Source organism: Saccopteryx bilineata, chromosome 12 (assembly GCF_036850765.1).
Source record: "Saccopteryx bilineata isolate mSacBil1 chromosome 12, mSacBil1_pri_phased_curated, whole genome shotgun sequence".
Lineage (NCBI taxonomy): Eukaryota > Metazoa > Chordata > Mammalia > Chiroptera > Emballonuridae > Saccopteryx > Saccopteryx bilineata.
Window position 1 is genome coordinate 25,235,471 of NC_089501.1, and position 26,305 is coordinate 25,261,775.

Sequence of the window (26,305 nt, forward strand, 5' to 3'; positions counted from 1 at the left end):
TAACTTCATTGTACATGAGCCATTAAAATAGTCCAGTAAAATTCAACATTTAAATAGGTTTTTTGAAAGTACAGTTCAGTAAACACTATAGGTAAATTTAAAAATATAAACATAGGATATTGAACTTCAGCTCCTTTCTATGACTCAAAAGTAAAACATTACTCATTTATATTTAAAACAGATTACCCAATTTAAAAACATTTACAAAAACTACTATGTCTGTTTTCCAATCATATACTGTATCCTTATTTGTAGCTATATTATTAGGTGATGAAATCAGTGAAAGCAGATTTTTTACCTAAACTTCCTAGCAATTTTCATTAATTCAAAATTTAGGTATAGCAAGTAAGGTAATGTAACAAAAATATTATAAAAGACAACAAAAACAAACACAGAAAGAAAAAGAAAAAAGTAAATAGAAAAGGAAACTTTGTAGTTAGAGAACTCAGATTTTTGTCTACCTACTTATTATCTCTAAATCTGTATTTCTGTGTGTGTGAATAATTAAAATAATGGAACTACAAGCCACTGAGATGCTTATTTGGATACCATATGATACCATACAATTATAAAATGTATTATACATATTAATGAAATATTTTAAGACAATTTATTTCTATAATTATAGTAATCTGTAAAAAATAGCTGAGTAGATTTTAAAAGATGGAAACATATGACTATCTTAACTTTGGATAAGAAAGTAATTGCATGGACATTTTAACATAATAATGAAAAAAAAAAGCAAGTGTGCTTCCCATCTAGATTATGCCTTACATTTTGTTAACTCAATCTTGCAGTTAACTTCATTTTATTATTTTCTTTGTATGTTTAAGAAATTTATTGTTATGAGCGCGTTCCCCTAAATTTGTTGATTCTTTTCAACTTCATCAAAAAAAGAGCCTGCATATGATTCTTGGTTCCTAGGGTTCTTAAGGTTTCAATAGAAGAGGTTTTCTTTCAAAAAAATTAAAACTACTTTTATGAAGAATTATAACAACTTGCTCTCACAAACAGATACTTTGGCATGGACTTTCTCCTGTCTCTGGAAAAGAGATTTATTGGGGGGGGGGAGATTTCTAAAATGCCCACTTAACATGAATTAGGGGTAGTCAACCTTTTTATACCTACCGCCCACTTTTGTATCTCTGTTAGTAGTAAAATTTTCTAACTGCCCACCGGTTCCACAGTAATGGTGATTTATAAAATGGGGAAGTAACTTTACTTTATAAAATTCATAAAGCAGAGTTACAGCAAGTTAAAGCATATAATAATAACTACTTACCAAGTACTTTATGTCGGATTTTTGCTAAGTTTGGCAGAATAAATCTTTATAGTACAACTTACTACAGTTAAATCTATTTTTTTATTTATTCTTTGGTTGCTCTGCTACTGCCCACCATGAAAGCTGGAACGCCCAGTAGTGGGCGGTAGGGACCAGCCTGACTACCAATGAGAACTCTTCTTTGGGGTATAACTGCAATGAGGGAGTTCCTCGATGGCTTACATGAGCCCTCGTTGTCCTGTAAAAACGCTAGTGTGCTTCAAATTAAGGATAAAAACAAACTAAAGTTTTTAACTTAATGTTCCCTTTTGTTACTTTCACCTTTCAGTCATTTTAACAAGATTTCTCTCTGGATTGCTTTTTTGCAGTATTACTACTCGGTCAAGGATATTTCCGTTGGAGGGATGTGCATTTGCTACGGTCATGCCCGGGCTTGTCCACTTGATCCAGTGACAAATGTATGTATATTTATAGGATGCTTAGGCAGAACGCAGCTCTGAACTGTAAAATGTTTCCTGAGAGGCCTGGGACACTGTGAACGGGTGACAGGTCCCCGCTGAGACAGTGTAACAGAGAGCTGCATCAGGGCAAAATAGAGCTGGCCGTTAGGACTGTAGACTCTAAAGTCAGCCATCACAGTATCAGAAACCAGATTAGGTTTCTTTCTTTTCTTTTCTTTCTTTTTTTTTTTTTTTTTGCAAAAAAGGGTCCAACCTGGTCATCTATTTTTGAAACCTCTTTAACTATGACAGCCTCCTGTATGATTTAGCTTTACAGAGTGCCTGCCATCAATCAGCCTGACCATTTCTTTTAAAAGCTTTTGTCTGAAAAAAAAATGTAAATCAATGAAAAATGGAAGTGAGTGGAAGTGGCCATGAAACAGGGGACTGAGGTGGGGCCGGGGCAGTAAGGAGTGGAGTGGACGAGAGGATTCGAGAGAGCATTGAAACTGCTAGGCCAGAAAGTGCTGCGATGCTTTTGGGTCAAGTTTTTCATTAATGACAACGTTTTCAGTGAATATAACCTAGGAAGAAGATAAATGAGCATCTTTTTTCTGAGTCATAAATAAACTGGTGAAATACAAAATCATTTGCTGTATAGTATATGAAAGAAATATATTGAATAGTAAGATCCGTGAACATAGCTGCCTACATGTAGATTTTTTTTTCCCTACTAAACTTGTAAGACAAATGACATTTTCAAATACACTGGTATATTTATCTGGGCATGTTAGCGGGGCTGCTTTCTGCAGGGTGTGTGTCTATCAGGTGGCACAATGAGCAGTGTTTCCCCAGCTTTGAGAACACACAAGGCAGCCTTGGAGGCTCAGTTCTGTGTGATGAATCAAGAGCTGTGCTTGGAGCGCTCGGTCCTGGGATATTTGATTTCTTTTGTAATTATGCCTTTCGATGCCTAGGGAGCAACTCTCTCCCATGTGTCCATACTCCCAAATGTCAACAGCACTTTGAGGCAAATCTTAGTATGGATAACATTCAACCCTGAGCTTTCTCAGGCATCAAAGAAGGGATCTCAGTCTTCAAGACGACTCCAGATTGAGCGTCTACTCTCTTCTCAGCTGAAGCCCTGGGATTCCAGGACAAGCCTGGACCTCTGTAATCCAGTTGATCAAACACACCTGCTTCCAAGACAGGCACCTCTTCCTTCCCACACTGTGGGGTGTTTTAGATTTTGATACATAATCTATAGGTTTTTCTCTTCTCTTCATTTTACTTTTGGGGAAAGCTTTTTATTTATGGTTCTGAAAGTAACTAAAAGTTGGTTCTCCCCATTTTGACTAGAAATCCCGATGTGAATGTGAGCATAACACGTGTGGCGAGAGCTGCGACCGGTGCTGTCCAGGATTCCATCAGAAACCGTGGCGAGCTGGGACTTTTCTGACCAAAACCGAATGTGAAGGTATGTTCCAGAGAAGCCAGCAGCGTGTGTAGTTCTTTCTCTTCCCGAGACAGGTAAAATAAACATGTGATGGTCTTAGGTAAGCACGTATTTTCAGTTCCTATGTTTTCTCCAAAAAAACAACAAACAAAAAAAACTGGTCATCTCTTTTACCCTGCTATTTAATTTACTCAGCTTCCAGGGTTTGTTTGTTTGTTTGTTTTTATTTGGTAAATATTAAACACCTATGAATTTATCACTGTGTGAAGATTATGAGCAATAGATAAAAGCATAGTATATGTTTATTATCATGGTGAAATTTAAGCTTACAGCATAATGGTTATCCGGACTAATAGAATAAAAGGAAGGTAAATAAATATTTATTAAAACCTAGACTTGGCCCTGGCCGGTTGGCTCAGCTGTAGAGCGTCGGCCTGGCGTGCAGGAGTCCCGGGTTCGATTCCCGGCCAGAGCACACAGGAGAAGCGCCTATCTGCTTCTCCACACCCCTCTCCTTCCTCTCTGTCTCTCTCTTCCCCTCCCGCAGCTGAGGCTCCATTGGAGCAAAAAGATGGCCCAGGCGCTGGGGATGGCTCCTTGGCCTCTGCCCCAGGCGCTAGAGTGGCTCTGGTCATGACAGAGTGACGCCCTGGATGGGCAGAGCATCGCCCCCTGGTGGGCGTGCCGGGTGGATCCCGGTCAGGTGCAAGCGGGAGTCTGTCTGACTGCCTCCCGATTTCCAGCTTCAGAAAAGTAAAAAACAAAACAAAACAAAACAAAAAACCTAGACTTTATTGAAACTGCATTTCTAAACATGTATGTTAGAAAATGATTCTGAAAGCAATATAGTTCCAGCAACTTCTCCCTCTGCATCCCCTCACTCAACCCCCACTCCTTAGTAAGAGTTTTGAATACCCATCATCTAATAGAGGGAGAAAAACATAGACGAGACATTGTGTCCTATAGTTTAGAGACAGTTTGAAAAAAAGAAACTGATTCATTAGTTAAATTTACTAAAGGCTGTTGTTTGGAGCTAGTATGTAGCTTGGAAGAATATGAAAGTAAAAAGTAACAGAGAGGCAAAAAAACAAATTTGTGGGAAAAGAACATTTATTTTAACAATAAGCACTAATATTTTAAAAGTATGGTTTCTCATTAATAACAGTAAAAATGCCAACATTAGCAATAGCATCGTAGGAGAGGGTGGAAAGGAGGGGAATAAAGTGGGACAAATATTCAGTGACAGAAAATGAGTTGACTTTGGGTGATGGGCACGCAATGCAACCAACATTTCAAATGCTCCAGAGATCTTTCCTTGAAAACCTATGTACTCTTATTGATCAGTGTCACCCCATTAAATTTATTTTTTTTAAAGAAATAGCATTGTGATAATTATTAGCATGGACTAGGCTATAGAAATTATCATACAGCAACAACCAAACAAAAATCCAGTAATTAAAAATAGTAAACAACATTTCTATTTTAATATAATCACTTTTGAAGACAATCCATATATCTAGTTTTTCCTGAATAGAAATACCCAAGAAGTGTAGCAAATGACTTTATAGTCTAATATTGCCGCCTGACCAGGTGGTGGCGCAGTGGATGGAGCATTGGACTGGGATGTGGAGGACCCAGGTTCGAAACCCCGAGGTTGCTGGTTTGAGCGTGGACTCATCTGGTTTGAGCAAAGCTCACCAGCTTGAGCCCAAGGTCGCTGGCTTGAGCAGGGGGTCACTGGATCTCCTGGAGCACACACACCTGCCCCCCAACCCCCGCCGCCCTGTCAGGGCACATGTGAGAAGGCAATCGGTGAACAACTGATGTGCCATAGCAGGGAGTTGATGCTTCTTGTCTCTCTCCCTTCCCATCTGTCCCTGTCTGTCCCTCTCTCTGTTTCTCTCTGTCTCTGTCATAAATAATAATAATAATAATAATAATAATAATATTACCATCTGACTCAGCATGGTGATAGGGATGTTAAAGAAAGCTGTGTTTCTAGAGATCTGCTCAGGCTAAGACAGGACCTATAAATAAAGACTTGTGCTGGACTACAATTTCAAACTAGCCTCGAGTCCCAATTCATTTGAATTAAAATATTAACATTTTGGTTAATCAGTCTTAACTACATTTTTCAGTTCAGTAGGTATACATGACTTTCAATATAGGCCTGTAACCAATTTTTAACTAATACCCACCCTATATATTTATTGAACAAAAAATATTTATTATTTGTTAAGAGTCAAACATAGTAGGTCTTTAAAACCATTGAATTGTAGTAAATTTTAATCATAAAATATTCCCAACCACAAAATACATTTTCTTTTCAGTTTAAGATCCTGCATATACCATCCATGTCTTGAATCCCTTCATTTTTCTGTATTTACTACTTTTGCTTTTTGATCTGTGCCTACCTGCTTATAATATATTTTGAGTTAGAATTTACCCATCATCATTGTGACATATCCAGCAGAATTGGCCAGTGACCCCTAGTATCGTACAGAGACATCAGAAGTTCTACCCCGTCCCTGACAATCGCTCCGGTTCTCCACTGCTTCTCCCAATGAGAATGAACATTCATTCCTATGAGCGAATTTAAGTTAACTGCCACCTTTGATATTTGCTCTCAATCTTTTTAAAATTTTCATTGAATTTCTCCTCTGTTTGTGGAATTTCAGCAATCAGAAGAGGGAATTGCATTTGCAAGTAGTGATTCTCCCTGATGCTTCTATTCTCCCACACAGTTATAATAATGTAACATTCAGTGCATCTGCAAAATCCTTTACTATTCTTGTGCGTATGTGTTTAAACAAGGAAACAAAAAGGTTAGTTCAAACTTGTTAGCAACAGCCATGGACAAAGCAACCTGATAGGAGTTTTCCACTTGCTACTAAGATGCATTTTTTAAAATCCTCCAATTATGAAGCAGTTTTATCTTTCTTTGTGTGGCAGATAGAAGGCTGTCTTTCCAATAAAAAAATAAATATATTTTTCAAAACCATAAGTTAAAGATAAGGGTCTTAACCATAAAACCTTATGTTAATGCCATATTTTGAGCAATGTATGCATTACTAAAAGCTTGTATGAAAATTTTCTTTTCCAAGTTGCATTGTGTTCCAATCACTTTTATATTTAAAAAGATCCTTTTGTGATATGATGGTGCCGTTTATAAAATAAATAATCACCTTTTATTCATTTAAGTTCAATTTGGATTTTCATCAGTCTAGTTTACTTAAGGCATGATATATCTCTAAAGAGCAAAGAATATTTATCTATTACTAAGCCTACTACTAAATTATTGCTAAACTACTAAAAGACAGTTTCAGTTTTGTGTCTTGGTTGTTCTGTGAAGTAGCACACAGTGGTGACAGAATGAAATGGAACTCTGGGAGAGAGACTCTCCGTTGCCCTCTGAGGCTGTGGCAGCGTGGAGCCTTTAACAGCAGCCAAGTATGTAGGCCGAGGGCCCTCTCTGCAAGGAGTGTGAAAATTACTGCTGCTCAAGCATCAGTGTATTACCTATGTTATCTCCTTGTTATAAACACTCTCAGTAGCACTAACTCTGGTTAGTATGAGAATAAATTTGTGTTACTCGATTTCCCTCTACTTATACTGACAGCAGAAATCATTGCTATTTCTTGCAATGTCTTTTTACAAGATTTTGATTAATTCTTGTGTATTGTCCTAAAGATAGAAAACTGCTTTTAATGCTTACTAATTTATACTTATTACAACATGTCTTCTAGAATTAACTTTGAAAGTTCTATATCAATCTAGCAAAAATACTATATTACAAATCAAAAGTCAACAGACTGGGGAAAGCATCAGAAACAAACATAACAAGGAGATATCTTTACTATATTAAGAGCTTACCTAGCAATAAGAAAATGGCAATAAACCTGTTAAAAATGAAAAAAAGATGGAGACAGGCATTTCTCAAAGAAGAGAAATGACTTATAATCTTATAAAAATATTATCACAGTCATAATTAAGGAAGTACCCATTACAACAATCGAAATAGTTTTTTGACTTCTCAAAATGTTCATTCTTCCACTCAACAATACTTTAATGCTTACTATGTCCAGAAACTGGAATAAAAAAGGTTGATAATGTGCAGTGTTAGTGAGGCTATAGGAAAAGCATTTTTTCATATCTATTGGAGAAAGAGTAATTTGACACAGCATTTTGGAGGGCAATTTTTCAAACTAATTAAATTCTTGCATGCCCCTTGACTAGAATTTCTACTTGCAGGAAGCTGGCCTATACATATACTTGTATAGTTGTACTGGGCATATTATCATGATTCTTGTCATTAGTAGACAATTACTCATTCTATTGCTACTAACATTTATGGATTTTAGTAGTTATTGTGGTTCTGGTATTGTGCTAGGTGTAGTGCATTCTTAAAACAACCCTGAGAAATAACTCCCAACTCCACATCCTCCTTGTGTGTACCAGTGTTATTTATAAAGGAGAAATCAGAAAACAATGCAACTGCTCATTAATAGGATCTGATAAATACCTCCATTCAAGAAGTAATATGATGCCTGACCAAGTGGTGGCACAGTGGATAGAACCTCAGACTGGGATGTGGAAGACCCAGATTCAAGACCCCGAGGTCGCCAGCTTGAGCGTGGGTTCATCTGGTTTGAGCAAAGCTCACCAGCTTGGACCCAAGGTCGCTGGTTCAAGCAAGGGGTTACTCAGTCTGCTGTAGCCCCACGGTCAAGGCACATATGAGAAAGTAATCAATGAACAACTAAGGTGTCACAACGACAAACTAATGAGTGATGCTTCTCATTTCTCTCAGTCTCTGTAAAAAAAAAAAAAAAAAAAAGAAGTAACCTGAGTAGCCTTGGGGGAACATATGCTGATAGAAAAAGAGCTAGGCTATTTACTGTCAGTAAAATGAAATAGTTTAGTACAGTATTTAAATGTCCCCTTTTGTGGAAAAATAAGGATGGAGCATTGGCATATGCACATACCAACACACATATGTATGTGGAAATCAATGTAAGGACACCTCTGATACTCAACATCTGAGGAAGTACAGTCAGCATATCTTTTTCTTAGGTTCTGTACTGGATAAATTCTATTCATTTTTCAAAGCTTTACCCAGTTCTTTTAAGAGAAGTGATTTTTTTTTCACTTTTCTGAACTTTAAAGTGATAGGAAGAAGAAAAGGAGGAGAAAGAGGAGAAGTCAGGAGGGAAAAGAAAAAAACAATTGAGAGCTTATTTCTAAGGCATTGTGCTAATGATTTTTAAAGTATTATCTTAATGCTTTTAAATATCTCATAATTATTATTGACCACTCATGTCTTATATGGACATGGGTCCTTTATGAAATTAAGAAGTTCCCTACATCACATGACTACTAAGTAGTAAAGAGGACACCCAAATCCAAGTCTGGTGCAAAATTGCTTGATCTCAGCCACTAGGCAAGCCTCTAATTTTGTCTTGATTGTTTGACGGTGGTCTTCTTACCTATCTCATCAGGTAGGACTTGAAGGTCCCGCAGCAGTGGTTAGCTCTGCAGACTCAAGCCTGCTTTCCCAGCGGCTTACAGTACTGATTTGGTTATATTTTTACAAGTTCCTTCACTTTTCAGTGCCTCGGGTTACTAATATGAAAATATGTTAATAACAGTACCAAACTCATAAGCTATTTTGAGAATTAAAATCAGTGGTAATAAATACAAAATACTTAGAAGGGGATATGGCATATAAAAAAATGCTAAGTTTTTGTTATTACTAGTAGTAAAAGATAGGAACTATAGTCTGAGCATCCTTTTTTTACCCGTAAGATGTAATATAGAGATAATAACAATTATTCATTACTTTCATTACTGATTATCTGGATGTTAATCATTTAGTGCCATAGTTCAATAACTTTTTAATTGTCATACTAGAAAAGTATAGTTAAATCATATATTTTAGTTTTGTAAAAGCAAATCAGTCAAATATTGGCAATTCATATGATTCAGTTTAATTTACATGTCTTAATTATTTCAAGTTCCATTAAAAAGTGTGAATTTATTAAATTTATTAATATAGAAAATGAATCTAAATATTTTTAGAGACTTTTGTACTGATTATACATGTAAAAAACATATACTACTTATATAGTATAAAAAACTATTATATAATACAAAGTGACTTTTAAGTATCTTTGAAACCTGAAAAAAATATTTATGAATTTATTTTTCTTATGGCAGCATGCAATTGTCATGGGAAAGCTGAAGAATGCTATTATGATGAGAATGTCGCTAGAAGAAATCTAAGTTTAAATATACATGGAAAATACATTGGTGGGGGTGTGTGCATCAACTGTACCCAAAACACTGCTGGTATAAACTGCGAGACATGCATTGATGGCTTCTTCAGATCTAAAGGGGTAAAGTATGCTTTTTCTTTCATAAAGAGTAATTTTTTATACAAATATATATTATATAAAAATAATTTTGATAGACTTCAAAATCTTTTTTTAAGATTTTTTAAAATTTAATTTGTTCATATAATAGATTCTAGTATCTCCCCGAACACATCCTCCTTCCCCCATACTCCCCTCAACATCTCCCTTACCCCCCTCCAAAAAGCTCCCTCCCCTTTTCCCTTCAGGTTTAATTCCATTCCTCAGTTCACATTGTTCCTTGGATTCCTCAAATGAGTGAGGTCATATATTTTTCTTTCTCTGCCTGGCTTATTTCACTCAACATAATAGTTTCCAGGTCCATCCATGTTGTTGCAAAAGGTAAGATTTCCTTCTTTCTCATGGCCCCATAGTATTCCATTGTATATATGTACCACTTCTTTTTAATCCACTCATCCACTGACAGAGACGTGGCTGTTTCCAGATCTTTGCTATTGTGAACAATGCTGCCATAAACATGGGGGTGCATTTCTTTTTTTGAGTCAGTGATATGTTGTGCTTGGGATATTTTCCTATAAGTGGAATGGCTGGGTCAAAAGGCAGTTCCATGTTAATTTTCTGAGCAATCTCCATACTGTTTTCCACAGTGGCTGCACCAGTCTGCATTCCCACCAGCAGTGCAGGAGGGTCCCTTTTCTCCACATCCTCACCAGCACTTATTCTGTATTGTTTTGTTGATGAGCACCATTCTGACTGATGTGAGGTGGTATATCATTGTGGCTTTAATTTGCATTTCTCTATTGATTAGTGATGTTGAACATTTTTTCATCTGTCTATTGGCCATCTGTATATCATCTTTGGAGAAGTGTCTATTAATTTCTTTGGCCCATTTTTTGATTGGATTGTTTGTCTTCCTGATGTTGAGTTTTACAAGTTCTTTATAAATTTTGGTTATTAACCCCTTATCAGATATATTGTTGAATATGTTCTCCCATTGTGTGGTTTGTCTTTTTATGCTGTTCTTATTGTCTTTAGCTATGAAAAAGCTTTGTAGTTTGATATAGTCCCATTTGTTTATCCTGTCTTTTATTTCACTTGCCCATGGAGATAAATCAGCAAATATATTGCTGCAAGAGATGTTGGTGAGCTTACTGCCTGTGTTTTCTTCTAAGATGTTTATGGATTCACGACTTACATTTCAGTCCTTTATCCATTTTGGTTTATTTTTGTGAATGATGCAAGTTGGTAGTCTAGTTTCATTTTTTTTGCAGGTAGCTGCCCAGTTTTCCCAACACCATTTGTTAAAGAGACTGTCTTTACTCCATTGTATACACTTACCTCCTTTGTCAAATATCAGTTGTACATAAAGTTGTGGGTATATTTCTGGGTTCTCTGTTCTGTTCCATTGATCTATGTGCCTGTTCTTATGCCAGTACTATGCTGGCCTTGTAGTATAACTTGACATCAAGACATGTGATACTTCCCACTTTATTCTTCTTTTTCAAGATTGCTGGGGCTATTCATGTTCTTTTTTGGTTCCATATAAATTTTTGGAATGTGTTCTATATCTTTGAAGTATGCCATTGGTATTGCATTGATTTTATAAATTGCTTTGGGTAATATAGACATTTTAATGATGTTTATTCTTCCTAACTATGAACACGGTATATGCTTCCACTTGTTTGTGTCTTCCTTGATTTTTTTTTTCTTCTGAAGTTGGAAACAGGGAGGCAGTCAGACAGACTCCCGCATGCCCCCGACCGGGACCCACCCAGCACACCAACCAGGGGGCGATGCTCTGCCCATCTTGCAGCGTTGCTATGCCACAATCAGAATCATTCTAGCACCTGAGGCAGAGGCCACAGAGCCATCCTCAGTGCCTGGGCAAACTTTGCTCCAATGGAACCTTGGCTGCGGGAGGGGAAGAGAGAGACAGAGAGGAAAGAGAGGGGCAGGGGTGGAGAAGCAGATGGGCGCTTCTCCTGTGTGCCCTGGCCGGGAATCAAACCCGGGACTCCTACACGCCAGGCCAACGCTCTACCACTGAGCCAACCGGCCAGGGCCAATTTTTTTTTATCAATGTTTTATAATTTTCCAAGTACAAGTCTTTAACCTCCTTGGTTAAATGTACTCCTAGGTACTTTATTATTTTTTGTTGTTGCAATAGTGAAGGGGATTGTTTCCTTAATTTCTCTTTCTGACAGTTCATTGTTGGTGTATAAAAATGCCTCTGATCTGTGTATTAATTTTATATCCTGCCACCTTGCTGAATTCATTTATCAGGTCCAGTAGTTTTTTGACTGAGAATTTAGGGTTTTCTACGTACAGTATCATATCATCTGCAAATAATGGTAGTTTTACTTACTTCTTCTTTTCCAATTTGGATGCCTTTTATTTCTTCTTCTTGTCTGATTGCTATAGCTAGGACTTCCAGGACTATGTTGAATAAGAGTACTGAAAGGGGGCATAACTGCTTTGTTCCTGATCTTAAAGGGATTGCTTTTAATTTTTGCCCATTGAGTATGATGTTGGCTGTGGGTTTGTCATAGATGGCCTTTATCATGTTGAGGTATGTTCCCTGTATTCCCACTTTGCTGAGAGTTTTGATCATAAATAGATGCTGGATTTTATCAAATGCTTTTTCTGCATCTATGAAATTATCATGTGTTTTTTTTCTCCTTCCTTTTGTTTATGTGGTGAATCATATTGATTGATTTACGAATGTTGTACCATCCTTGCCTCCCCAGAATACATCCCACTTGATCATGATGTATGATTTTCTTCATATATTGCTGGAGCCAATTTGCTAATATTTTTTTGAGGATTTTAGCATCTAAATTCATCAGGGATATTGGTCTATAATACTCTTTCTTTCTGTTGTCTTTGCCTGGATTTGGAATCAGAATTATGCTTGCCTCATAAAAGGAACTTATAAGTGTTCCTTCCTCTTGAAATTTTTGAAATAGCTTGAGAAGAATAGGAGTTAATTCTTCTTTGAATATTTGGTAGAATTCACCAGTGAAGCTATCAGGCCCTGGGCTTTTGTTTTTTGGGAGATTTTTGGTAACTGCTTTGACCTCATTTGTTGTAATCAGTCTGTTTAGGTTTTCTGATTCTTCAAGATTGATTTTTGGAAGATTATATGTTTCAAGGGATTTGTCCATTTCACCTAGGTTGTTTAATTTTTTGACGTACAGTTCTTCATAGTATTTTCTTATAATATTTTGTATTTCTGTTGTGTCAGTTTTTATTTCTCCACTCTCATTTCTAATTTTATTTATTTTGAGTCCTTTTTTTTTCTTGAAGTCTCATTAAAGTTTCATCAATCTTGTTTACCCTTTCAAAGAACCAGCTCTTGGTTTTATTGACCCTGTATATTGTTTCTTTAGCCTTTATGTCATTTATTTTCGCTCTGATCTTTATTATTTCCTTTCTTCTACTACCTTTGGGCTTTGCTTGCTCTTCTTTTTCTAATTCTTTTAGATGCAGGTTAGGTTGTTTATTTTAGCTTTTTCTATCTTCTTTTTTTTTTATTTTTTTTTTATTTTTTTTTTTTTTTATTGATTTTTTAATTGATTTTTAGAGAGAGGGGAGAGAGAGAAGGGGGAGGAGCAGGAAGCATCAACTCCCATATGTGCCTTGACCAGGCAAGCCCAGGGTTTCGAACCGGCAACCTCAGTGTTCCAGGTCGACGCTTTATCCCACTGCGCCACCACAGGTCAGGCCGCTTTTTCTATCTTCTTAAAGAATGCCTGTAGTGCTATGAACTTCCCTCTCAGTACTGCTTTTGCTGTGTCCCATTAATTTTGAGTTGTTGTATGCTCATTATCATTTGTTTCTGGAAATTGTTTTATTTCTTCTTTGATTTCATTGTTAACCTATTTGTTATTTAATAACATGCTATTTAGTTTCCATGTGTTTGAGTATTTTTCAGTTTTTCTGTTGTGGTTGATTTCTAGTTTCATGCCATTGTGATCAGATAAAGTACTTGATATGACTTCAATCTTCTTAAATTTGTTGAGACCACCTTTGTGCCATAACATGTGGTCTATCCTAAAGAATGTTTCATGAGCACTTGAAAAGAATGTATATTCTGCTGCTTTAGGGTGAAAGGTTCTGAAGATATCTATTAAATCCAGTTGATCTAGTGTGTCATTTAAGTCTGCTGTTTCTTTGTTAATTTTCTTTCTTGAGGATCTATCTAGTAATGTTAGTGGGGTATTGAAATCCACTATTATTATTGTATTGCTATTGATCTCACCCTTTATATCCATCAAAGTCTGCTTTATATATTTAGGTGCTCCTATATTAGGTGCATAGATATTTATAATGGTTATATCTTCCTGTTAGATTGCTCCCTTTATCATTATGTAGTGACCTTCTTTATCTCATACTATAGCCTTTGTTTTAAAGTCCATTTTGCTACCCCAGCTTTTTTTTCATTTCCATTTGTATGAAATATTTTTTTTCATCCTTTTACCTTCATTCTATGTGTATCTTTTGTTTTGAAGTGTGTCTCTTGTAGACAGCTTATGTATGGATCCTGTTTTCTTATCCATGCAAGTACTCTATGTCTTTTGATTGGATCATTTAATCCGTTTACATTTAACATTTTTATTGATATTTAGTTGTTCATTGCTATTTTATTCTTTAAAGATATATTCCTCTTTTGCTATATTCTTTTCCCCCTTTGTTCTGTTTATATCAGGCCCCTTAACATTGCTTGCAGCATTGGTTTGGTTGTAATAAATTCCTTGAGATTTTATTTTCTCTGGGAAGCTTTTTATTTCTCCTTTAATTTTAAATGATAGCCTTGCTGGCTAGAGTAGTCTTGGTTGTAGGCTCTTGTTCTGCATTACTTTGTATATTTCTTGCCATTCTCTTCTGGACTCAAGTGTTTCTGTTGAGAATTCGGATGTCATCCTAATGGGGGCTCCTTTGTAGGTGATAGCCTTTTTTTTCTCTAGCAGCTTTTAATATTTTCTCTTTATCTCTAACTTTGTTATTTTAATTATGATGTTTTTTGGTATGGATTTTTTTGGGTTTCTCTTTAATACAGTTCTCTGTGCTTCTTGAACTTGTGTGACATTTTCCAGCATCAATTTAGGGAAGTGTTCAGCTATGATTTGATTGAACAAGTTCTCGATCCCTTGTTCTTTTTCTTCTTCTCCAGGAACTCTTATGGTGCGAATGTTATTTCTCTTTTGATTGTCACATAGCTCTCTTAGAGTTTCCTCAGATTTTTTTATTATCTTTTCTTTTTGCTCTTGTATTTCTGTGTTTTTGTTTATCTTGTCTTCTAAATTGCTGATTCAGTCCTCTGCTTCATCCAGCCTGCTTTTAATTGCTTCTAGTGTAGTCTTGATTTAAGATACTGTATTTGTCATTTCCAACTGGTTCTTCTTTATTATTTCAATGTCCTTTTTAAACTTGTTAATTTTTTATTTATGTGCTTACTGTGACCATCCATTGTTGTTCTAAGATCTTCCAGCATTCTAATAATCATTATTTTGAACTCTGCATCCAGTAGTTTGCTTATGTCTGTCTCACTCAGCTCATTTTCTGGGTGTTTCTCTTGTTGGTTCGTTTGGATTGCACTTTTCTGTCTTCCCATTTGTTTGTGTTGCTCTGAACTTCTCTGGCTGGGGTCTGGAGCAGATCATGGATGGGTCATTGCCTGTGACTTGTTCTTATCCACCTTTTGGAGTCTGTAGGTAATCCAGATCTTTTGGCTGCCTCTGCTGGGTCCAGGTGCCATTGTAAATATCAGCTGCACTCCTAGGCTTGCTTTTATCTACTCTTGGCCTGGGAGAGGTTACTTTAAAAGTTCAAGTTGCCCTAAAATTTGCTTTCTGTTGTCTTTTATTGCTGGCTACTTTTTGGGCTCAGTGCGGTAATTCAGTGCTTAGGTACAGTATTAGATGTGACCTACTCCTAAGCTTCAAGTGTCATTCTATTCATACATCTTAGTTCCTGTTTTGTGGTCTACCAGGCCACTACAACTGTTGCTGCCCCGGGATTTTGGGCTCAGGTGCTGCTGGCTCCAGCCCACCTCCGTGACTACTGCCGCCCAGGTTGGGCTCGCGCATGCCTGCGTGACCGTTTGGACCACTTCCAGGGCTGGCTCAGTTGGCTCAGCTCTCAGTGGCTACCTGGGGGTTTGCACACCCCCTCTAGGATCACCGCGGAGGTTGCCCATGCTCTTGTTACCACTGAGGCTGAGGGCATGTCGGCACTCTGAGCAGGTTTGCGCGCCTCCTGGATTCTTGTAGTAACTGGCGTGACTTCCACTATCGCTGGCTGGCTCCCGGACGCCTGCACTTCCCCCTCAGCTGTGGCTGGGGGCTCTGCCTCTCTTTGGATCACAGCTGAGAGTATGCTCAGCCCCAGGCAGGTTTGTGTGCCTGCTTGGATCCCCGAGGCAGTCAGGTGACTTTTGATGTTGCTGGTGGGCTTGTGCACGCCCGTGCATTTCCCCTTAGCTGCCGCTGGGGGCTGGGGGCTCCTACCTCTGCTTGAATCACCGCTGAGGGCGTGCCCAGCCCCAGGCAGGTTTGCTCTCAGGCCGGGTTCCCTGAGGCAGCCAGGCAACTTCCGCCATCACTGCCGGGCTCACACGTGCCCTCGTATTCCCCCTCTGTTGACTCTTGAACCTTTGCACCCACCAAGGGCAGGCCACTCAATAAGCAGGGCTGTGTGTACACCCAGGCTTCCCCAGAGGCAGCTGTGGTTCCTGGCTCCACAGGCCGGCTTGTACGTGCTCACTGGAACCTCGGTAGCCACGCCCTGCCACCTCTGGCCTGTCTGCCCCAGGCAAGCACTCAGCAGTGCAGTGGGTGGTGTAGCTCCAGGTTCCAGGGCTCTAGGCTGTGATTTCAGCTTTGAGGATAAGGACCTGCAACTTGCTGAACAGTCCTCCAGTTGTGAAAGTTCCTCCTGGGCAACACTCCCAGGAGCAGGGCAGCCTTCTCTGCCTCTCCGCTTTCGTTACCAGACTCAGTGTGGGCTCTTTGGTGGTCCTTGGCTGTAGAATCCTTCTATTGATAGTTCAGTCGAAAGTTTGTCTTTCATGATGAGTGTTCTCAGATTTAAGTTGTAATCCACCTTGGTTCTGGGAAGTGGGAGTTGGTACATCTGCCTACTCCCTTGATGGTGAACCTTTTTATAAAAACCACCCACTTTTGCAGTGCTGGTCAACCTGGTCCCTCCCACTCACTAGTGGGCGTTCCAGCTTTCATGGTGGGCCAATTGTGACGCTGTTTGGTTGCTCCACTACCACCTACCATGAAAGCTGGAACACCCACTAGTGGGAGGGAGGGACCAGGTTGACCAGCACCGCAAAAGTGGGTGGTTTTTATAAAAAGGTTCACCATCCTGGGTCTACTCTGTGGCCATCTTGTCCCTCTCTAGACTTCAAATTCTCAAAAGTGACCAAGAACATGTCATGATAAAACTGATATAAATATTTGAAGATAAAATATAAAACACTTCCATCTCTCCAGAAAGTTCCACTGTGCCTCATTCTAGTCAGTTCCACCCCCAGACAAACTCTGTTCTGATTTTTAGAACATAGTTTTGCCTCTTAAAGAATGTCATAAAAATACCAATCATAAAGTTCACACACTTTTGTGTCATCCTTCTTTTATTCAACATAGCATTTTTAAATTTATTCATGTTATGTGTCTCACTAGTTTCATTTTTTTAATTGTTGTGTGGTATTTATTTGTATAATCGTACCATTCTACTGTTGGTAAATTTGTTCTTTTGGTAAATATTTGGGTCACTTCCAGTTTTTGGTTAGCTCCTATAAAACAATTTTCTATGTCTTTATATGGTCATGCTTCATTTACCTTGTGTAAATATCTAGGAATAGAATGTTTATTTCATAGAATAGGTATATGTTTGACTCTATAAAATATTGTCAATGTTTTGTCAAATTAGTAATAACATTATACATGTTTATCAACATTGTACGGTAATTCCAGTTCTTCCATATCATTCCTAATATTCGGTCTTAACTATCTTTTTGAATTAGCCCTTCTAGTGGATGTGACTTTAGTGATTGTGGCAAGTTGATATCACTAAGCTATTCCCATCAATGCTTGGTCCTCCAGCAGATTTTCTTTTTTTTTTTTTTCATTTTTTTTTTTTTCATTTTTCTGAAGCTGGAAACGGGGAGAGACAGTCAGACAGACTCCCGCATGCGCCCGACCGGGATCCACCCGGCACGCCCACCAGGGGCGATGCTCTGCCCACCAGGGGGCGATGCTCTGCCCATCCTGGGCGTCGCCATATTGCGACCAGAGCCACTCTAGCACCTGAGGCAGAGGCCACAGAGCCATCCCCAGCGCCCGGGCCATCTCTGCTCCAATGGAGCCTTGGCTGCGGGAGGGGAAGAGAGAGACAGAGAGGAAAGCGCGGCGGAGGGATGGAGAAGCAAATGGGTGCTTCTCCTGTGTGCCCTGGCCGGGAATCGAACCCGGGTCCTCCTCACGCTAGGCTGACGCTCTACCGCTGAGCCAACCGGCCAGGGCCTCCAGCAGATTTTCTATTGTGAATTCATAGCAGATCTCACAATAAATCTAATTTTAATTTTTAGTGCTTATTAGCAATTCCTACATATTTTCTTGTAAAGTATCTCTTAATGTCAAGATCTTCTTTATTCTAGAAATATTTTATTTTTCAGTTTTAAGGCCATGGCGCATACACAAGGAAATCTTTGTATTGGTGGGAAATAATGATTGTGATCTACAAGGTTAATCTGGCATTCTAGCACCATTTTTTTTGGATAATACTTTCTCTTTTTTTAATTGCTTTGAAGTATTTGATGAAAATTAGTTGATGATGGAGGTCAATTTCTGATATTCAATTTCTGGAGGCCCAGTTCTGTTCCATGGGTTTCTTTGTCCATCCTTGTTCTAATAGCTCACTATCTTGATTACTTTAGTTTTATAAGCATAAATTTAAGAAGTATAAGTGCATTCACTTTTTTTAAAGAATATTTTGACCATAACAGTTTCTTTATATTCCCATACAAAATTTAAAGTCAACTCGTCAATCAATTACAGAAATGTTTCTTGGGATTATTGTATAGAATCTAAAAACAAATATGGAGAAAACAAATGAAAATATTTCTTCAATCAATAAATATAGTATATCTCTCCACTTATTTATTATTCACAGCTCTATGTTTAGTGCAGAAATCTTGCAGGTCTTTTGTTAAACTTAGTCCTAAATATGTATGCTTTTTTATTATTGTAAAAAGTACTTTTAAATTGTTTTACATAATTATTAGAAAGATTTTTGAATATTGGTATTATATTTTATATTTATGCAGAGGCCATTTAATAGTCATTTTATAGTAGATTATTTAAAAGTATGCATATAAACAACCACGTTTCCTGTGTATAAATTGAAGTTTATTTCTTCCTCAGCAGTCTTTTTGTCCATGTTTATTAAAAATGGTGAGAGCAGACATCTTTGTTCTCGATTTTAAAGGGAAACATAATATTTTTCTGTTGAGGATGCTGTGAGGTTTTTCACAGATGCCCTTAATCAGATTCAGCAGGTCCCTAATGCTCTGAGATTTCTGAGAGGTATGGAATTCTGCCAAATGCTTTCTTCATCTACTTAAATAAACATAAGAATTTTCTCCTTATTTTGTTAAGGTGGTCAATATTTTTTGAGTTTTAAAAAGTATTAAACCAACTTTGCACTTGTGGAATAAACTTTACCTGGTTCTGAAGTATTGTTTTTTTATAATTTGATGATTCAGTATGCTAATATTAAGAACATACAATACAGTATATTGGTATCTAATTTTATTTTTGTGTAATGTCCTTCTTAGGTTTTTCTATCAGGTGGGGTGTACAGCTTCAAAAATTGGAGTGGGAAAATGCTTCATATTCCTGATTTTTTAAATAATTTATGTAAGATTGCAATTAATTTTTTAAAAATGGTTGATACAATTCCCATTAAAGCTTCTAGACTTCTATTATTCTTTGTAGGAAGAATTTTGATAATAAATTCAATTTGTATTAGATATAAGGCTACATAGATTTTATATTGGGGGTTAGTTTTGATATAATGTATTTTTTAGAGAGTTTTTTTTATTTTATCTAAGTTGTCAAATTTTGGAGGATAAAGTTATTTTTTAATATTCTCTTATTTTTTAAAGTCTGTAGTATTTATAGTGATAGCTCTTCTTTCATACTAAGCCAGGTGCAGTGAATAGAGCTCGAGCTGGGATGCTGAGGACCCAGGTTCCAAACCCTGAAGTTGCCAGCTTGAGCATGAGCTCATTCAGCGTGAGCGAGGGGTCAGGGGCTTGAGCGTGGGATCAAAGACAGGACCCCATAGTTGCTGGCTTAAGCCCAGAGGTCACTGGCTTGAACTCAGGGTCACTGGCTTGAGCAAGGGATCACTGGCTCAGCTGGAGTTCCACCCGCCCCATCCCTCAAGACACATATGAGAAATTAATCAATGAACTACTAAAGTGCCTGACCTACGAGTTGATGCATCTCATCTCTCTCCCTTCTTGTCTGTCTGTCCCTGTCTCTGTCTCTCTTTCCCCACAAAAAGAAACAAACAAAAAATACTTTAGCTTTTTAATTACATTTTCTGTGTTTATTAATTTTTGCTCTTACATTTATTATATTTATTTATTAAATTATTACTTTAAACTGTTTGGGGTTAAATTTTCTATTTTTTGACTATGTATCAATTTGAAAACTGATATTATTGATTTGAAACCTTTCTTCTTTTCAAATATAAGTATCTGAATAAAAAAACTTCCTCTTACAAGAGTTGTAGCTGTTTCCATGAATTCAGAGATGTATGATGTTTATCATTTATTTAAAGGCTAATTTCTCTTGTCATTTCTTCTTTAATTTCCAGATATCTAGGCTTTTTAAAATATCATATTGAGTATCTTATGGTCTAAGAACTCACTGTATGAGATGTCAAACTTTATAAGTTTATTGAGATTTATTTTAAAGCTCAGTGAATGGTCTCTCTTGGTTACCAGAATATATATGTACTTGAGAATAGTACATGGTTTTGTCTAAACTATTATTGTGGATTTTTACCTTTTGGTTAGTCATTATTTCTTTCTATATTTTGCAATGGTGTTATTAAGTGCATATATATTTAGAATATCTATGTATTTTATATCTTATACCTTGACATTTTAATAATTATTAGTCTCCACTTTATCTCAAGTAAAACATTTTTTTGTCATAAAATCAATCTTGTCACCTGTTAATACTGCTATACAATCTTTCTTATGCTTACTTTGTACACGGTATATATATTTTTTATTTTAAGACTTTAAATCTATCTGCATTTGTATTTAAAAGTAGGTCTCTTACAAACAGTAAAATAGTTGTATGTTGCTTTTTCATCCTGATAATCATTGTCTTTTAAACTGCATGTTTAGTTTATATATTTAATATAATTAATTATATAGGTGGATGCTATATATCTGTTTGCCTCATACATTTTTGTTACTGTTCTTTCTACCTGCTTTCTCTTGTGTTAAACAGATCTTTTTCAGTATTTTATTTTATTTTATTTTAAATTATTTCTCATATTATTAGCTATAAGTATTTTCTTTAGTTCATGCTGCAGTGATTGCAATATACCTTACGAGTTATCGCTGTCTGATTAGAGTCACTAATGTAAAACTTTACATACATTTAAAACTCTACAATAGTATAGTTTTATTACCCTACATTTTAGGCTATTATTTTTCTATATTACATGCAAGTTATAAGCCCTCTCTCTATACAAAGTCATGATTTTGTTTGACTTCATTTTTCTCTCAATGCAATGAAGACTGTTTATATCTTTCTAGGTAACTGGGTTTTACCAGGTACCATTTCATTTCCCTTCTGACTAAAATTTTCTTTAGCTTTTCTTTTATAGTAGTAGGAGTAGTAGTAGGAGTAGGAGTAGTAGTAGTAGTAGCAGCAGCAGTAGTAGTAGTCGTAGTAGCAGTAGTAGTAGTAGGAGTAGTAGTAGTAGTAGTAGGAGGAGGAGGAGTAGGAGGAGTAGTAGTAGGAGTAGTAGTAGGAGTAAGAGTAGGAGTAGTAGTAGTAGTAATTCAGAGCTGTGCTGGTGCCAAATTCTTTCAGCTTCATATTAATTGAAATTTCTTTATTCTATCCTTATTGCAGAAACATATTTTCATTGTGAGTAGAGGGGTGTTTGTTTTGTATATTCTTATGAGAAGGCAGATATCATATGCATTTTGTTCTCTATATAAAGTGCCTCTCATTCTCTGACTGATTTCACAATTTCTTCTTTATATTTGCCATTTAGCAGTTAAATCATGTGTTGGCAAACTTGGCCTCTAGATCAAACTTGTCACTGGTTTATTTTTTTGTGACCAGAAAACAAATAATGTGTATGTGTATGTGTGTAATGTAAAGTTTTTTAAAAAAGAATATGAAACAAGTGGAGGAGGAGAACAAAATTAAGAAAAATAACAAGGCCTAGCATGTGGATGTTCTGGGTTCAATTCCAGGCCAGGGCACACAGGAGAAGCACCCATCTGCTTCTCTACCCTTCCCCCCTCCTGGAGATGCCTTCCCTCCTGCAGCCATTGCTCCATTGAAGCAAAGTTGGCCCGCACTGAGGATGGCTCCTTGGTCTCCACCTCAGCTTCCTAGAATTATATTTTTTATATTTGCTTCTCTCTGCTGAAATACCTTATGTCCCCATGTAAAAGATGCTTCCATGTATAAGACACACCTTAAATTTGGGCCCATAATTTGAAAAAAGAATGTATTACATAAAGTTATTGTACTCAAGTTTTATTCATCATAAAATTCATACAACTCCTCATCCACACAAAGTGGGAAATTCAAGTAAAAAAATCTACAACCACTGCATAAGAGGCAACCAGTTTTAGACCCCAAATTTTCAAAAAAGGGTGCATCTTATACATGGGGAAATTTGGTAATCCATGCATTCACTCATTATACATATATTTTATGTTCTTGGACTTAAATATATAATACTTGCATAGATTCTTGTCTGCCAATTTCAATACATTGGGCACCTTAAGTTTCTGCTTTGATTTACTTTTTCTTTAAATAAGTACTGTACTTTCCTGTTTCTTCTCATGTCTAGTAAGTTATGTCTTATGCAAGACATTGTAACAAATAAGTGTTGAAAAATGATTCTGTTATCTTCCTTGGAAGATTTTTGACATTGTTCTAATTGTAGTCAACTTATGGACTTGATCACCATGAAATTTTGGAGGCCTGCTTTTACATTGTGTGAGGGTTAATTAATAGAAAGCTCAAGGTCTTTAACCTTTCTAATTTGGTAGACAACTCCAATTTCTGTTTAAATTATGGTGTGCAGACCTGATAATTCTACGCAGATCATTCAGCTTTCCAGCTATTGCTATTTGTTGGATACCCTGGTGTCTCTTGAATAAATGTACAATTAAAGGATCCATTATGCATTTCAAGGGCATTGATATGTAGATTTTGGTGCTACCTTATGTTAATATGGATCTCATCTGGTATATTTTCTTTCAAATATTTTGAATTTTAGCCTACTTTTTATTATTCTCTCAAGTCCTCAAATATTTTATTTCTCTATTTTTCTTTAATAATTCATAATTTTTATATGAGGCTTTGCTTCCTACATGACCAAAGCTGGAAGCTAGATTGAGCATTGATTAAAAGTCAAGTACTTAAGTAAATCAGAGCTTAGATTTTGATAATTTAATACTTGTAAATATTTATAATACATTTATGTTAAAAATATTAAATTCTTTCAGATGCTTAATTTTTAGGTAGAAGTTTATTACGTTTTTATAAAGATATAGAAATGAAAGTATTGGCATTGTATTTTTGCAGCTAAATAACTTTTATGATATTCTTAAAATTATCTAAAAATCTAAATTTAGCTATATTTACTAAATACATATATTTAATAGTTAAAATATGTGTGTGTATATATATACACTCACATATAAATACACACATTATATATATACATGTGTCAATGTTTACTTTAAAGACTATTAGTAATCTGAATTATTATTTTAATAAAATTAAAAGTCAAGGGCCCTGGCTGGTTGGCTCAGTGGTAGAGCATCGGCCTGGCGTGCAGGAGTCCCGGGTTCGATTTCCGGCCAGGGCTCACAGGAGAAGCGCCCATCTGCTTCTCCACTCCTCCCCCTCTCCTTCCTCTCTGTCTCTCTCTTCCCCTCCCGCAGCTGAGGCTCCATTGTAGCAAAGATGGCCCGGGCGCTGAGGATGGCTCTGTGGCCTCTGCCTCAGGCACTAGAATGGCTCTGGATGCAACAGAGCAACGCCCCAGAGGGGCAGAGCATCGCCCCCTGGTGGGCATGCCGGGTGGATCCTGGTCGGGCGCATGCAGGAGTCTGTCTGATTGCCTCCCGTTTCCAGCTTCGAAAAAATGAAAAAAAAAAAAATTAAAAGTCAAGCCCTGGCTGGTTGGCTCAGTGGTAGAGCGTCGGCCTGGCCTGCAGAAGTCCTGGGTTCGATTCCCGGCCAGGGCACACAGGAGAAGCGCCCATCTGCTTCTCCCCCCCTCCCCCTCTCCTTCCTCTCTGTCTCTCTCTTCCCCTCTCGCAGCCGAGGCTCCATTGGAGCAAAAGATGGCCCGGGCGCTGGGGATGGCTCCTTGGCCTCTGCCCCAGGCTCTGGAGTGGCTCTGGTCGCGGCAGAGCGACGCCCCGGAGGGGCAGAGCATCGCCCCCTGGTGGGCGTGCCAGCTGGAAACCGGTCGGGCGCATGCGGGAGTCTGTCTGACTGTCCCCGTTTCCAGCTTCAGAAAAATACAAAAAAAAAAAAAAAGTCAAGTGTAATGTAGATATATTTATAGAATCTGATATATTAGAAGATTTCCTGACCAACAATCCAATTCAGGCTGTTATCCTCAATTACCACAGAGGGATAATGAATTAGGAGGATTTGGTTCAGTCAAGTTCATCACTGGAATAATAAGTTATATTTATAAAAGCTAAGATTTTACCCAAAAGAAAATTTTTGCCATGTGCCCACAGGTATTTTTCATGTTTCACTTTTCTGTTTTTTTCTGAGTAAAAAAAACTTTTCTAACAATTCTGCTCTCAAATTGCTATTCACTTCAAGATCTAGTCTAAATGCCACTTTTTCAGTAAAATATTGATTAACTTCATTTTGTGGTGCTATTACTCCTTCTTCGTTTTCCTCTTAATACTCTATTTGTATGTTGTTTTATCACTTGGCACATTCTCTTTAATCAATGTCTCTCAAATCTGTTATTTCTATAAGGTATTTAGGGCAGAGAGCAGGCTTTAACTTTCTGCTATGCAAAATCCTAACTTTATAATAGGGGATAAATGAAAGTGTCTTAAATGATTTTAAAATTGATCTGAGGACACAGTTGATTGATATTCTATTTGACATGTAAACAACTCTCTAGTTGTTTGACATACTAGCAAACAAATTTTCATTTGTAATTTGAACCTAGTCATATAAAAATACAAAGGGTATATTTTAAGGGAAATTTTACACACACACACACACACACACATATATATATAAATATATATGCAATATATAAATATATATGCAATAGTTCAGTATTTCCTAGGCAAATAATTTAGTATATTTTTGGAAAATGTCTATATAGTATATTAGTACAACCTAGATTTGTTTAATTAAAATATTGCAACAATAAAATCTAGTTATATTGCATATTTAATTCCCATGAGGAATCTTATAATCTTTTTAAATTTAATAACATCACTGTAGTTGTTATTATTATCCCTTTTTTACAAGGAAGTAAAGAAATTACAGTAGCCACACAACCAGTAAGTGGTCACACTGGGATACGAGTTCCAGTTTACCTAACTATAGTGCTTATACTGTTTCTTCCCTGATTATGCTGTCTCTCCAGAAAACCAAGTTTTAATTGAAATATTTAATTTTTAAGCATAAAACATAAATTTCTTTTTAATTAATTGTACAATGATCAATGCCTATTATACAACAATCAATTGTTGAAAATTAATTTGGGGAAAATTTCTAATTTTGAACTATATTATAATTAGAAAACAAAACAATCAGGAAGATTTTATTAGGGAATGTGTATTAAAGAATATCAAAAAAAATATATAATTTTTTGTTGTGATAATGACACTGGTTATTAATGAAAGATGCATACTGAAGTGATTAGGAATTAAAATATACTCTATTAGATATTCTTTAGTAACTTCAGCAAAGGATAAGATCTTACAAAACAATAAAATCTTGGTAATGATTAAACTGATAATTGTTAAATCTAGGTAACAAATATATATAAGTTTATTATGTCTTTGTTATTTTCATTATTCATTTAAAAGAAGTGGATTTTAGAAATTGGGAACATATATTAAAGGTATTTTTTATATTATAATTTTCCCTATTTTATGTATTATTATATATTATTATAGTTAATTTGTTGTTAAAAGTTTGCTGAATTTAAAAAATATTGGTTTTTTTTACACTTTATTAAGAGCATTTTAATATTTTTATTAGGTATCTCCAAATTATCCAAGACCATGCCAGCCATGCCACTGTGATCCAGTTGGTTCCTTAAGTGAAGTCTGTGTCAAGGATGAAAAACATACTCAACGAGGTGAGAGCCATTGTAGATAGCCATTGTTCTAATGAAAGGACAAACTAAAAGCCAAATAAATAATATTTTTATAGGAGAATGTTTTACAGTAAGTTTCATTCATGTAATG

The 26,305-nt window shown here is 36.6% G+C and overlaps 1 protein-coding gene across 3 annotated transcripts in view; it reads left to right on the forward strand.

Moving 5' to 3' along the window:
- The window catches only part of LAMA2 (laminin subunit alpha 2), a 660,268-nt gene that overhangs the window by 262,149 nt on the left and 371,814 nt on the right, over positions 1–26,305 (forward strand). For all 3 annotated transcript variants that reach the window (XM_066248490.1, XM_066248491.1, XM_066248492.1), the window contains exons 6-9: positions 1,651–1,740; positions 3,082–3,199; positions 9,395–9,573; positions 26,097–26,196. In XM_066248490.1, the coding sequence (XP_066104587.1) occupies positions 1,651–1,740; positions 3,082–3,199; positions 9,395–9,573; positions 26,097–26,196 (487 nt within the window). The remainder of the gene's footprint in view (positions 1–1,650; positions 1,741–3,081; positions 3,200–9,394; positions 9,574–26,096; positions 26,197–26,305) is intronic.